The 14,698-nt window shown below is 43.6% G+C and overlaps 1 protein-coding gene across 1 annotated transcript; it reads right to left on the bottom strand.

The window, feature by feature from the left end:
* Window positions 1-1,774: 1,774 nt before the first annotated feature.
* LOC119396376 (uncharacterized) lies at window positions 1,775-14,515 on the bottom strand. Its single transcript, XM_037663574.2, has 10 exons — window positions 14,302-14,515; window positions 14,033-14,166; window positions 11,991-12,741; window positions 11,403-11,578; window positions 10,335-10,478; window positions 9,167-9,326; window positions 7,978-8,108; window positions 7,761-7,897; window positions 6,198-6,287; window positions 1,775-4,758 (listed from the first exon to the last, which is right to left on the bottom strand). The coding sequence occupies exons 2-10, from the start codon at window positions 14,129-14,131 to the stop codon at window positions 4,566-4,568; spliced, it is 1,881 nt and encodes a 626-aa protein (XP_037519502.1). The 5' UTR covers window positions 14,132-14,166; window positions 14,302-14,515; the 3' UTR covers window positions 1,775-4,565.
* Between the last annotated feature and the right edge of the window lie 183 nt (window positions 14,516-14,698).

Raw genomic sequence — 14,698 nt, 5'->3', positions numbered from 1 at the left:
GCGTTAATATTATCATCAAGGCGCTCGAAGAACAAGAGGAAGAAGACTTCTCTTTTGCGTGAGCTGTGCCTGTAGTGGTCGCCTCTGGAACTAAGGTTATGCTTACGGCAGGGGGGCTTTGCCCCAGCTTAAGAACCTGGCGAGCCAGCTCCTAAAAAGGCCATTTCTCTGAAGAGTCTTCAAAGGGGTCATGGACCACCCCTTCTGCTTGATGAGAAAACACATCCTGCGGAAAGCAGACTTTGCTATGAACATCTCAGCTAAATCTTGCAGTCGTGCACAGCAAGAAGAGTTTACCAGTGGAGCGCGAAATCGCCATTTTTTCCGGCACCCTCCTTTTTTCCAGAGGCCTGTCCTCACATGCTTCAGTGCTGTCGGCATCCGCTGTTTAACATCAAACAACAAATAATATGCTATTGGCCAATAGTCGACGTAAATCAAGAGGGGTGTTTGGATCAGATGTGCTTATCACCGCACGGTGCCGCCACATGCTGGCGCTGCACTCCATAGTGTGCTAACATTACACAATGAGCCACACTCATGCGCTTAGGAATCGCGACAAGAAAGAGCAATCGCATTTCATTACGCGCACTGACATAACTTCTTTTGCCTTGTGCCGTCACTCCCTGCTTAGCTTCTAGTGTGCTCGTCACAACGAGAGGAGAGAGAAAGTGGTTTAAGCGCGTGACAAACACCTGCAACTTTGCTCGTTCTTGATGGATTCGAGAAATTCTTGCGGCAATCGATTTGTGAAGCAATGAACTCGGATATTGAGGTCATTCAGTAATGACTTGGAAAACTGGTTCATGACCCCTTTAACTTTTCTGGGGAGCGTGGTTCCTCAGAAGTGTATTGAGCATCCTTACTAACAGCGAAGCTGTTTGCGCTAGCTGTAATTTGTGCGGCCTGTCAGAAAACTATCATCATCGTGAACGGCTATGTGCCACAGAAATTGGGCAAATCCCACTACTCAACACTGGCTCACTAAGAGAGAGAGAAATCTATAGAAAGCAAGAGAGAGAAAAAAATTGAGAGAAATAATGGGAATAAAGACATAAAAAGATAGAAAAAGGGCCACCCAGCTGCGCTCTTCCTTCAGGCTTGGCACGACTAGTGCAAAGCTGCCACACTAGGAACGGGAAAGGCAACGTCGGCTGCGAGAAGAGCCCTCGAAGCGATGGAAACCCTATGGCAACGATGACGTTCCCGTAGATCTATGAGAGGTGCGAACGCTCGGTTCTGGAGTTTGGACATCCATGTCGTGACTAACCTTGCTAAAGCCTAGCAACAACCTAGAAGCAACCAGATTAGACTTCGGAATCGTCCAGTTTCGCTGTTTCAAGCCTTGCGCGACTTAGTGCAAGCTTCGCCAATTTTTCGTTTTGATGGCACGTCACTCACGCACACCTGCGAGTATTTACTAGTATTGGCACTGTGTGAAACAGTGCACAGTGTTTTAACAGCTGTTATTAATCGCTTGTTCACAATATGCATGAAACTGTTTCCCACCTTTGTTCCTCTTTTTCATTAGGAGAATCGTTAGCTGATTTCAACATTCTGAAGTTACGCCATCAACATTGTTGAAATAGTCCTGATTGATTCGTGAAATTACTAGAAACATGAGGTTTTGTGGCCACCACCAAGACCATACTTTATACGGAAGAAAAGCGGGATATATATTGAAGAAGCTCACAAACTGTCATACAGAATGTGGGTGTAAATACATGCGGTACAAAAGAACTTTAACCAAACAAGCATAACAACAACAAAAACATTTCAAAACACCAGTGAACCAGTTTTAATCATCCAATCATCGTGACATTAAAACACGGCACACAATTCGGTACAATGTCTTGTAGTACATTTCTTTGTTGGGAACGGACAAGTTGCACAAAGAAAGAAAAACCAGTCGTGCTCAAATATTATTCCAAAGGAACCAGTCGTGCTCAAATATTATTCCAAAGGAGTAAAGGTTAGTAAAACAAAAAAACTGCCAGCTGCCTGCATTTAACATAAACAGCACACAACACATGAAGTTATCAATTGGTCGTTTCAGTCAGCAGCTTGAAAAGGGGGATTGGTCCCTAGGGAGGTAAATTTAGAAGCAAGGCATTTTACTTTGAGACTTTCTGAATGCGGTAACCTTCTTCTTGTTCAAGTTGTTTTTATTGTTCTTTTGAATTGATGTCCAATATAGCTAGTTTCACAATGGTATTGCTAGCACCCTAGCAAACATTAATAGTCATTGCCGTCAGGCCCATTTAGGTTGCAAAGTGATAGTAGCAGCTGTTTGCAGACTGGAAGTAAATGCTGTTGTTTCATTCTTACAGCTAGTGTGTCACTGATCTGCCATTCACACAAAAGCTGGATAGGCCCAATAGTTCAATGACCGAAGGGAGCATATATACAATGTCAGTAAAAGACACCACAAATGAAGAGCTCTTTTTAAGCAAACTGGCACTTTCTTGCATCGTAATTCGTGTCCAAAATTTCTTGAGTGCTCACGAAAGGCTCAAGAAGTCTCACATAACCTGATTTCATTACCTTCAATGCATAATTAGCAAGCCTAGCTCACTCGCCAATTATGCATTGAAGGTAACGCTGTTGTGTTATGATGTGTGATAACTGGCAAGACAAGTTGGCTCGCCGATTATCGCACATCACAACACAGCAAGCAACAAAGAAGGGTAATGTATAACATGGCCTTTGGTATTGAGCAGCAAAGCCACATAAGACCACTCGGTGTTGTCAGTTTCGTAGTGATGAGCGGGACAAAAGTTTTCCGCGCCGATCCCCGAGGCCACACCTTGTGTCACGTCATCTCCTTACTACTCGTGCAAGTAAAATGTGTCTGAGCGCCGAAAAATTGAAACAGCTGGCACCGTAACTGGTTCGCACTTTTTTGTGAAACTCCTTGACGGAACTTGAAAGCTGGCAGTGTTTTTTGAAGCATTGCTGAATTCTTTCAAAAACGGGATACCAAGCTGGAAAAAGCCCTGGTACTTACAATTGCTGCATCATGCATTCTCTCTTCTTTTTCATTTGTTCAAATGTACATAAATGTATAAAATAACCAACACTACAATCTTTGCTCTATAAGCTGCCATGCCAAGTACGTACGATATCACAGATAAGACTTCCACATAACATGAGAAGAAGGGAGATTGCACTATCATCTGCGGTAGTGATGACAAACGCGTCACACAATTCTAGCTCGTACAAATCTTCTGTTAGTGTAGATGGAAAAGTAGAGGCCCTGGTTTTCAGACTTGCAGATAATGGCCACATTTAAAACTTTAAGAGCTTTAATACATGCATCAGCATTAGCTACAAAAATATGGGGAAAGAAATCCTAGTTTGAACTGAGAGGCAGACAATGTTACATGCACGTATATATAGGAACAATCAAAGCATCGCTAACTCGTAATAAACATTTTTTGAATATTATGGACTTCATAAGGTGTTTGTTGGTCAGTAAGCCTTCATAACCTGATTTCTGTGTTAGCTCAACATACAAAAATGTGGCCTCTCTGCACATTTCATCTGCATGCAGATATAGGAAATATTAAACATACCACGAGAAACATGGAGGAGCTAAATGTCTTCAAGTTGTAGGAGCAACTAACGTTCAAGCTGTGCCTGTAGATAAGGAGATTGCAAGAAAGAAATTTAATGAGAACCCTACAATTTGTGGCTCATCAATTTCGTTCGCCACTTTGCCAAGCCATTTGTTGTGTTCACCGTGACCTTGTCAATGACTACACCTGCTCGAATTCCACATAGGGTGTGACAGTGCAATTAAATCAACACCAAGTTAGCCCCGTTTCATCCAAACGCACTGTCGCATAATACACATTAACAAACCTAAGTAAGGGTTCATGAAGAATTGTACATTGGCAGTAGGTTAGTGAGATATGAAGGCACATTACTACAATAGATGATCGTAAGAAAGCACTTGGAAAGACGGGTCAAACCAGGCGTGTTTGTCTGTACGACATCAAATTTTGCCAAGTTTCGAAATTCCGCCATCTTAGTTCATGAAACAAACAGACGGGGCTTAGCCAATCTAAGCGCACAATATTACAAAATAGGCAATATGGCGGAATTTCATTGCATCCAGAATAGCACTGCAGTGTTCAGTATAATGAAATAATCATACAAGGTTAGTAACAATTTGTTGAAGAGAAAAAGAATATGTACAGCATATTCCTGGAAGAAGACGTTCCTGTCAAATTCTGCGATTCTATGATCATGCATATACACTATCGTGCCGTAAACAACGTCATGCTGAAATTTTTACATGAGCTGCACATGCGAAAACCACTTCGCTCGTATAGTACTACCAAAATTTAAGCTCATTTAAGTCTTGCACCAGTAGCCTGCACTAGACAGTGTGGATGTATTTCCAGGTCCAGTGCATCTGTGGTCCAGATAAGTCTGTCCGAGGCTGTACCAGCACCACATGCCACCAGTTCCACCAACTAGCACTCCTCTCGTGAAGGATCCCGATTCTTTGCGAAGGCAGTTCTCTGGTCTGTGAGGGTGAGGGGGGTGGGAAGCAGCATTTAGGGAAGACCCATTTTGTCGAGCAGGCTGTTGACGCGCTCGTTGAGCCATGCGCGCTGTTTTGGCAGCAGTCCCTGCACCCAGGACTCGGGCAGGGCCGAAAATCCATCCCGGCAGCCGAGGAAGGCACCCGCCAGGCAGCAGTTGACGCTGCTGTGTCCCCCTTGCATGGCCAAATGGCTGATCGTAGACCTGAACAGTAAATAAATAGTACAGCAGAATCTCAATAAACAAAAATGTTTAAACGGAGTAGCTGCTTAACTGGAACAACTGCTTTTAGTTCGGTTAGTTTTGTATTTGAGTGCCACAGCCCTAAAGCACAGTCTAAATCACAGTCAGTAATAATCGTTGGGGTTTAACGTCCAAAAACCATGATGTGATTATGAGGGACACCATAGTGGAGGGCTCCGGAAATTTTGACCACCTGAGGTTCTTTAATGTGCACCTGAACTTACGTACATGGGCATCAAGCAATTTTGCCTCCATCGAAAATGCAGCTGCCGCGGCCAGGATTGATCCCGTGACCTTCGGGTCAGCAGTCGCACACTGTAACCACTAGACCACCATGACGGGTCTGAATACACTTGTCTAGAGTGGCCAGTCGGCCACTTCAACTGCCATTTTTTGCATTAATATGCAGAGACCAACACTGTAATGAAACAAAACATAATCATAATGCATGCTAGCTCCTTGTGCTATAATTCAAGCATGAACGGAAGCTTCTTCGGAATTGACTATGGACAGCACCAGCACCCAAAGCTATGCGCTTGACCTTTCTAGACAAGTGTGATTTCAGACTGTGCATCTTTCTCATTAAACAAAACTCCTATCAAATGAAACATACCTTGTCAGTACATCAAGGTTGTCTAACAAGATTCCACTGCACTATGAGGATAGAAGACATTGTGGGAATTGGTTTGATAGGAAGCTTTTATTATATCAGAACCCAACTCAGATTTCCCTAGCAATATACACAGAAAATGTAGAAATGCTCTCATGGGGCAACTGTGGAACCGTTTGGAGTGGTATCTGTTGCATTTGAGGGACAAGGCTTAGTGCTACGGACTGTCCCTTATCAGGTGCAGTTTACGATAATTCAGTGCTGTTCTTTATAGCTGAGTTGCAGCCTTCAAACCTTGATGCTACCATTTTTCTTCAACTTTGATATGGTTGGCAATTGCAGTACAGCTATTACATGAACACGCAATGAGATTTTTTGAAATTGCCATGATATTCCGTGAAACGATTCTCCTGCACTCCATGCACTTTACGCTGTCTATGCAAGGGAATTGTGTGAGGCTGAGGTGAAAAGGATGACAGTTTGATGAGTGGTGAAATTTTGCATGCCCATTCAATTAATTACTACTAGAAATGTACTGATTTTACACTGCAACTGCTTGTGCGGGTAGTGTCTACATATTCAAGCGATCCATACGAAGAGATGTGATTTAGTCATGCTGCAGATGGCTTTCAAGAGTATGTTTGCAATTATGAATATAGGGGGGGTTATCCCCCACCTGTTCTATGCACTCAGTGGAGTCGTATTAGGCTCACATAATTTGTAAGCACAGAATAACGCACTTTCATGAGACAAGTCAAGGTTTCTTTAACGCTGCATAATATATGCTCACCTGTAGTCAGTGCACTGCTTCAGAGCCATGATGCTTGCAGATAAGGCCTTGAATGGGTGACTGCTCGACTGCTGATCATTCAGCTGCAATCTGCGCATCCAAAAACATGGCAAGTCTTACTATTAAGCGGGTTAATTGTTTATGAAATTCTGGAGTTTTACGTTCCGAAACCATGATATGATTATTAGACATGATGTAGTAGTTGACTCTGGATTAATTTTGACTACCTCGGGTTCTTTAAAATGCACCTAAACCTAAGTGCATTTCGTCCCGATCGAAATTCAGCCGCTGCAGCCAGGAATTGAACCCATGACCTTATGCTTGGCAGTGCATTGCAATAGCCTCTAGGCTACCATGGCAGATTGCTACTGAGCAGGTGTTGTTGCGCCACAACTTGCTGCGTAAAACATAAATTTCACGGCAAGTACTTTTGAATGATGCACTCTAGTGTGGTCACGCTTTATATTCTGGTGGTACTAGGTAGTTCTGTGAAGTCAAAAACATGGATTCACTAATGCATTTGTTATGAGAAGATACGTGCATTCTGTAGCACTGATCAAAGTTTACATTACTGAATTTGTGAAGATGAGGCAGGATCGTGTACCAGACCACACCGATCGATCTGAGACCCAATCAATAAGGCTCTAAGTGTTGTGAGCTTGCACTATTGTACTCTGTCCCATTGCTGATGTGTGCAACTGTCCAGAATGAAAGTGCAATGGCACGTACATTATGTGATTAGCATATTGCATTAGCAGGACTACTGTCATTTATGCATGAGCACTTCTTAACTCTTTCACACGCCACCTATAAAAACTGTCTGTGAATGCGCCAAATTGATACAAAATTATTTCGAGGCACTCGATTTTCCACTGCAACAAAAATAATTTCATAATAGGTTAATTTATGTGTGTTACAGTAATTAATCCTAATTGAATTGTAATTAAATATGTATTTATTCTGAAGTCATTTATACTATGCTTTTGCATAAACAGAATGAAATCTCAGGCTAGAAATATAGCACAAAGTCGTTTTTGTGTATGTCCATCGAGCAATGAAAAATTATACTTTTCGCATGGCTCGCGGAAGCGGCATGTCAAACGACTTGTCAAACATGGTAGTGCCTTCAGTAAAGTGATCATATCCAACATTACACAGCAAAGTGCAGTTAAATGAAAACAAGTTTATTATGCACGAGGTTCAAAATATCCAAAGCTCAATGTATCTTGCTCTTTCTTAGCCAGTAGTCAATACAACTAGCAAAAACAAGTGGTGTACACAATTGTGTACATAGCGTCTGAAAGGCTTAAACATTGTCTCAACCATAAATGTAGCAGCTGTCATGCCTAATTTTGTAACAAATATTAGATGAAACAAGTACATCACTTCTATGGGTCGCGGTCTAACAAACACTTTGTTCAAGTTAGGGAAATTCAGTACATACGTAGGTTGCAAGCCTTGAGCAACAAACATATCACTGGAAGACATGGGATTGCAGATATAAGTTAAATCAGGCAATAAAAAGAAATAAAGACTAGAGAGCACTCTTGCGTGGAAACTCACTCCTCAAAGCAGCTTGCTTCGAAGCATTTCTTGAAGCTTGCAATGCTGCTCTCACTCGTCAACTGTTTCACTGAGAGCTGGAACACCGTGTCGAGTAGCCTATCCACATCCACGCAGCTGTACAGGTTGTGCTTGCCCTGCAGAGGAAGGGTCAAAGTGAAATTAATATTGTGCACGAACATTCGTGAGCTCAAATAATTTGTGGCTCGTTATTCACCTGCAAAATGGTTGCGAGAGTTGTTGAAATGGCCACGGATGCCGCCTTGCACTGTTCCTCCGGGTGGGTGGCCAGGCATATCCGCACGGAATTCGACGCAACCTCTGACAAGTTGTGGAACACTGGTATGCCTGCGCATATTTAAAGGCCAGTTCACGTCTTCTATCCTAAGATACCGTGTCAAGGCGTGATCATGTATCAAGAAAATTTATACGCTTAATTTGCCACTAACCTCTAGGCTCGGAACTTTTCATGCCGTACAAGCCACAAATGAAAGACCATGTCAGTGTGAATGCCCATGCCTCGCTACATTGTATTATACTCATGGCACTGTTCCGTACATTCAATGCACAAACCAGTATTGTTCTAACTATCCCACGACTCTGATCTTGTCGATCATAACATTCCAATTCTATAGAGTGCAAAACAAAATGATACAGGTAACATGCAGGCAGCTATTGATGTGCCATCGAACCTTATAATGGAGGTTCTCATAAAACTTTTTGTTAGAAAGCCCCAAAGGTTAACAGCATATTTGGGCTGGCTTGTTTGTGACGCCCCAGTAAAACATTGTAAACAGCAGGACACCAGGAGGATAATCGTACAACAGCACTGTTGTACATAAAACATGCACATATGCCCAACAACATTGTTGCACATACAGCATACATGGCGTACAATAGTGTTGCCATAGGTTTTCTTCTTGAGTCCTGTATAATAAGAACTTGTTGCTGGGCGAGTTGGTGAATACTTGACATCTTGATTTTAGTGCTAAAAAGGACGAACACATAAGAGACAAGAGGATAAGCACTACTAACAAGCAGTTTATAGCAATAGGTTGCAAAGAGATATATAGCATAGTGATGCGCAGACGAACCGAGCGCATATCTAGACAAGACCACTAATCAGGCTATGGACCTGTTCCATCAAAAAACCTTATCTCACTCTTATAAAGGTAGATGGACGTGTCGCTAACACAATCATAATTTTTTCTTTATGTGATAGCGCCTTTAAGAGTTCATGGGCTTTCTTCCAGCGTTGCGAAATATTGGCTCGCACGTGCATTTTCTGCAGTGGGAGCCATGTGTTCCTGTGTTAGTTTTTTTTAGCACTAAAATCAAGATGTTGTTGAGTCCTGTTGTTTGCGCTGTTTTCCCAGCAACTATACGGTGCCTCCTATAGTGAATACCTAGTGCAATAGCCCTCGTCAGGGATCCATTGTCAACCAGGACTGGTGTGCCAGCTTCGTGTGGCTTGCCAAGGCCGTTGTTGCAGGCAGGCTGGCTTCGTTGAAAAACCTGCAATGCCACTTGGTGTGGGGCATTCATGTAGCCTTCCTCTTGAAGCACCTGTTGCAGAAAATATGTAGATTACATGTCAAACGTTGCCGTGACTCTTGTAGCTGCAGAGTTTCTAGCTTAATTACCGTTGCCTATACTAAAAGCACCACTGCAGTGGCATTTAACAGGTGGAAATGCTGGGGAAGTGGAAACTTTGGATTGACACTCTGTCTCACAGTATTAAAGTATCCTGATAACGAATCTAGCAAATGTATACTTCAGTATGGCAACTAAAACAATATGCAAGGTGTTGCCTTTGCCTTATTAATGCAATCGATCATGAAAATACATCTGTTATAAGCTTATGCATATATATATATATATATATATATATATATATATATATATATTTGTAACATATTATTACTATCGCCCTCATATCAGTGCTTATTTTATCAAGCTTCAACAGAACAAGCAATTTTTACTACCACAGAATTAGTCGCACTGTGCTGCGCAAGTATAATAAATGTCAAGTAAACTGTGCTACCGCTGGGCGCAGTGGAGTTTCGGAAAACAATCAAAGGATCTGCACTTCCTTGTCATGTGATTCCTATACTGTCACAGTGTTCCATAAGGAACTTGAACACGCTGCTGGTCCTAGCATAGGTAATGCGACAAATATTGCACCAAAACTAACCAAGAGGCCAGGAAATGTCTCAACTTGTCATCGCCAGCCATTAAGCAGACTTTGAATTTCAAAGAGGCCTTGCAGTCTTTAAAGAGGTTTCCGAGCAGTTCTGACTGGTTTCTAAGATAATCACTTGCCTTACATGACATCACAAAGGTGCACAATTTGTGCATTTTAATATTAATATAACGAACTGCTCGTTGCTTATTAGAAGCTATAATGGCAAATCAGTTCTGCAGAAGCCCACAAGGTGGATGAAGGGTCATGAAACGAAAAAAAAATCATCGTCCGCTTGCGTACAGGTTTCCCAGAACACAAAGCTTTGTATAACCATAGAGAGAATGACAATGATTATTTTTTCCTTTTCTAAAAGATATAATGTGACTAACCAGTTTGGTAAGATCAGACAGGAGGAAACCTTCAGCATCTCCAAGCTCAGGTACGCCAGATCGTTTCCAGGACACCAGTCGCTTTGCAAAGTCAAGCTCGTCGACAACGCCAGCCCATCGCAGCAATGAATCAAGCACTAAAAACTGCAAGCAGGAGTTGGAAACAAAATAGTCCTTTAGGATGAAACACATGCAAAGTACGAGAAAGAAAAAAGGAATGTGAATGGTGCTTATTTTTGCCCATGCTTGTTTCTGCTGACAAAGTAGCATTATGCTATCTTAGCAAATTTCAGCTGACGCGTGTGAATAGGTGCATGTCGGAGAAGACCTGCAATGATGGCTCGGTGACTATGTTATGCTGTACTATGTTGTTCTGTTAAACACAAGGTCATGGTTTGATTCCCGGCTGAAGCGGCCACATTTAAATGGGGACAGAATGAAGAAATGCAAACACCAAAAGCCTATAAAGCTTATAAAATGAGGTGTTCTTTTACTCCTCCTTTAGGATTTATTTAATCCCATTTATCTTCCATGTTAGGTGATGAAACGTAATTGGCTCCATTTTGCTCCTTTTTCAGCAGCATTAATAGAAATAAACACAGGTACGATGGCAATCGGGGTTACGTTATAGTCACACTCTAAAGGCTGTAAAAGGTACAATGTTGTCAAGCCTCCTTGTAATGAAGTTGCATCTGATGCAAAAGTGCCTCCATTGCATCCAATATTTTGATGCAAGCATATTATTCTTTACTCGTTGACGTCGGCAAAACAGATGTAGTGGTGAAGTCTCGGCGCCGACAGCTCGCGATCAGTGCTTGCACCTCACACTTAGATAGTGTCCCATTGCTGGATGCATTGCTGTTTCTTCCCCACTACACACATTTCAGCTTATCTTCGTTACATCCAATAATTCCTTATAAGCAATGAAGTCGTTATATTGAGGTTTGATAGCTAAATGCTATCTTCTGTTCCTGTCTTTATAGTCAGTCATTCACTTTTGATGTACCTTCTTCTACTTTTTATTTGCATAATAGACAGAACTGTGTGCCAAATCAAAGCTGAGCTTGCCATTTGGTCGGCATTACATGTCCAGTCTCCTTGCTTCCACCGCACTCGATGCTCGTCTCTCCTTATAGATGTATACTCGAGGCACTGGGGGTCATAGTAGAAGGCGCACTCATCCACAGTCATGAACTCGGTTGCAACTCCGATCGCGTCGCCGATGGCAGCTCCATACAGCAGACCTGCACACAACAAACGATGTATACTCCCATAGTAAAAGCAACGAAACATGCAGTGGCGGATCCAGAGGGGGGGCGGTAGGGGCGATCACCCCCCCCCCTCCCCCCCACCCACCCACCTCCACACCGCCTGCAGTGCCTGTTGCCCACCTCCTTTATCAAGTTGCTTCGACTACCATTACACAAAAGCGGGAGGCGAATCTTGTCCCTGCCCTCTACCTCTCTCCTCATCCCTACCCTACCACGTATGACAATTGAGAATGTGCAAAGAGAAAGAACAGAATGTAGGACAGCACACATCCTGTGTTCTTCTAGCACATTTATGTCGCAAGTGGTGCCACTGAAGATGAATTGTTAACAACTTGCCAAATTTGCAACCCAAACAGGACAGGCTGGCGTTCACACCGAGACGAACCTGTTATCCTGTCCGTAAGTATATTGGGCTCCAACTTGGTAGCCCCAATAGGTGGTAGCAGAGGAGTCTTGATGCGGCTTGCCGTGTTCACCGTGTCTGTCTGTATCTGCAAGTACTGCGCATGCGCCGAGTGGAGGTTTGGCACCGAAGTCGCCACCAGGTTTCCACGCACCCTCGGGAACTGGTTGCATTCGACGGCTCGCAGCGTCGGCTTCTCCTGTATGTGGACCGACTTCCTCAGGTGCTGAAGAACGGCATCCGACCCCTTCTCGCAGACCGCTAGGGGCGGGCTCGTGATGTCGGCATTCCCGGCAGCGAGAATTGTCTTCAGGTTGGGCAGCTTTCCCAGCGACTTTGGCAGGGACGTGAGCTTGTTGTGACTCACGTTCAGTTTGGCCAGGGTCGTTACTTTCCCCAGGTTGTCGGGGAGTTGCTTGATGCAGTTGTGCGAGAGGTCAAGCTTTTGAAGCACCTTTAAGTAGATTATCGAATCCGGTATGGACTCAAGCTGGTTGAAAGGAACTAGCAGCTCTTCGAGGTGGAAGAGAAAGCCGACGCTGTCCGGCAGGGACTTGAGCCGGTTGTAGCTCAGATCCAAGATGCGTAGATGCGGCAGTCTGAATGGTATCTCGGGAGGCAACGTTGCCAGTTCATTGAAAGACACATTGAGCGATTCGTACAATGATACGGCATCTCTGAGGCTCCAGGGAAGGTCTGTGAGGCTCTTCTCGCTGTGGTCACCACTGATGTGCTGTAACAAACAAGAAAAAGAAAAAACAGGTCTTTTGAGCTTCCACAGCTGTAGGTTACTAGGACAAGGTTCTGACTAGTGTTAATTTAAGACTGTTGCCAATTAAACCTCAGGAAAGCACCAGGGATTATAATACAGCAACCCACATCAATTCTCTGGGGCACCTAAGGGGCAGTGGGGTATCAAAGCTGTAACCAGAGCGATAAGTCCCAACCCAGGTACCAGCCAGCAGGTTTGGGGTCCACGTTACCTTATTGATGTCCCGGAAATGCATTCTAGGCTAATCATTTTCGGTGATAGTATTGTATAGATTCCCCAAGACTCTGCCCGTGACAACCAATGAGAGCTTATGACACATGCATACAACCTTGTGAGCATGCATCCTAAGTTCTCATAGGCTGTCGCGGGCTAAGCCACGAAAGACATAGTATCGCCGAAAGTGATCGATACTGCTCCTGGAAGCACACACAATGACACCTTGTTTTCCCTTTGTACCCGCGTATATTATTCTTTCATTCTCAGTTGAACAAGTTGCTGCTTAAACTATTCGTCAGCAGGGCTTGAAGTCAGGGGGGTCCAGTGGGGCCTGGCTCCCCCTCCATATCTTAAGGAGGGGCTCGGCTCCCCCTTGGCAGGTCAACTGTAGCTCTGCGGCACCCAATTGACAAGTGCTGGAGTTGATTTTTTTGCCAGTAGTGCTTTGTGTGGGGAAATTACAACTCTCCAATTTTTCAAATAATGACTTCACCACGACTATGATGCATGCATTTTGCCTACTTTTGGAGGCAAGTAGGTGTGAAAATAAAATATAGCGTTGTTGTGTCTGAGGTTCTTAATGCAGCAAGTCAACTAATGAATGTTCTGCGTTGCAGCTTTTACATCCCGAGTTATTTTTTTTAAATCATACCCAAAATGCCATTTTTTTAGTGCTTGATTGGATCAGCATGTTGAATAAATACTTATTTTTATGACATTCATAAGCATTTGTTCCAATTCTAGAGATAGTTGGCTTGATACTGTGATCGTCCGCAAACGCAACTTGTGTGGCTAGTAGGGGTTTCGACGAAACTGACTCAAGCAGCATAACACGTTCGTTATGTTGTGTGTGTGTGTGTGTGTGTGTGTGTGTGTGTGTGTGTGTGTGTGTGTGTGTGTGTGTGTGTGTGTGTGTGTGTGTGTGTGTGTGTGTGTGTGTGTGTGTGTGTGTGTGTGTGTGTGTGTGTTTCGCGTGCGCTCAGAACACGCACTGGTACGTGCGAAATATGTTTTCCGCGTTATGTAAATTATATACCTTGTGGAAGGAGCGGTCGTCGACTTTGACGCTAAGGTCGAGATGTCTGTTGAGCAAATCTGGTGGAGGTGCTCCCTCGTGGGTTTCGGCATTTCCCATATCGCTGCAGCTCGTGAAGACCGTCCGTACCGAAACTGTAAGGGAAGAAGGAAATCGCAGATCCGTTATTGCATCTGCAGCGTTCAGTCGTGAGGATCAAGATCAGCACACATTTACCGGAACTAATGTTAAGCGAGTGATTTCGGCGAGGTGTTGAAACATGCACTCACGTTATGTTAACTGACCACGAGCCCAATCGTGAACGCCTGTGCGAACTTGACAGTGCGGTCGCCGTGCATCGGATGTAACGCGCTCAAATAGTCGCGCAAAGTCTGCGTAACTGTGTTAAAGTATTCACAGAAGCGGCTCCTTCGAGCAATCGCCGCAACATTCAAAGTGTTTGACAGCAAACGCATCGGCAAAACACGGCCTGTCCACGGTGAACTGACCACTGCCAACGCATCAAGTGTGCAGACGAATTCTGGAGCGCGCGTCGTATATCAGCTGTCTTGGTGAGAACGTGATAAATAAATTACCATAAATGCGTATTACAAACTTCTTTTCTTATACGTTCAGTTTCCTACAGAAAAATTATTACAAGTGGCATCCAAATTTATCAAGAAATCT

Source organism: Rhipicephalus sanguineus, chromosome 6 (genome assembly GCF_013339695.2).
Source record: "Rhipicephalus sanguineus isolate Rsan-2018 chromosome 6, BIME_Rsan_1.4, whole genome shotgun sequence".
NCBI lineage: Eukaryota > Metazoa > Arthropoda > Arachnida > Ixodida > Ixodidae > Rhipicephalus > Rhipicephalus sanguineus.
This window is presented reverse-complemented; position numbering and strand designations above follow the sequence as displayed.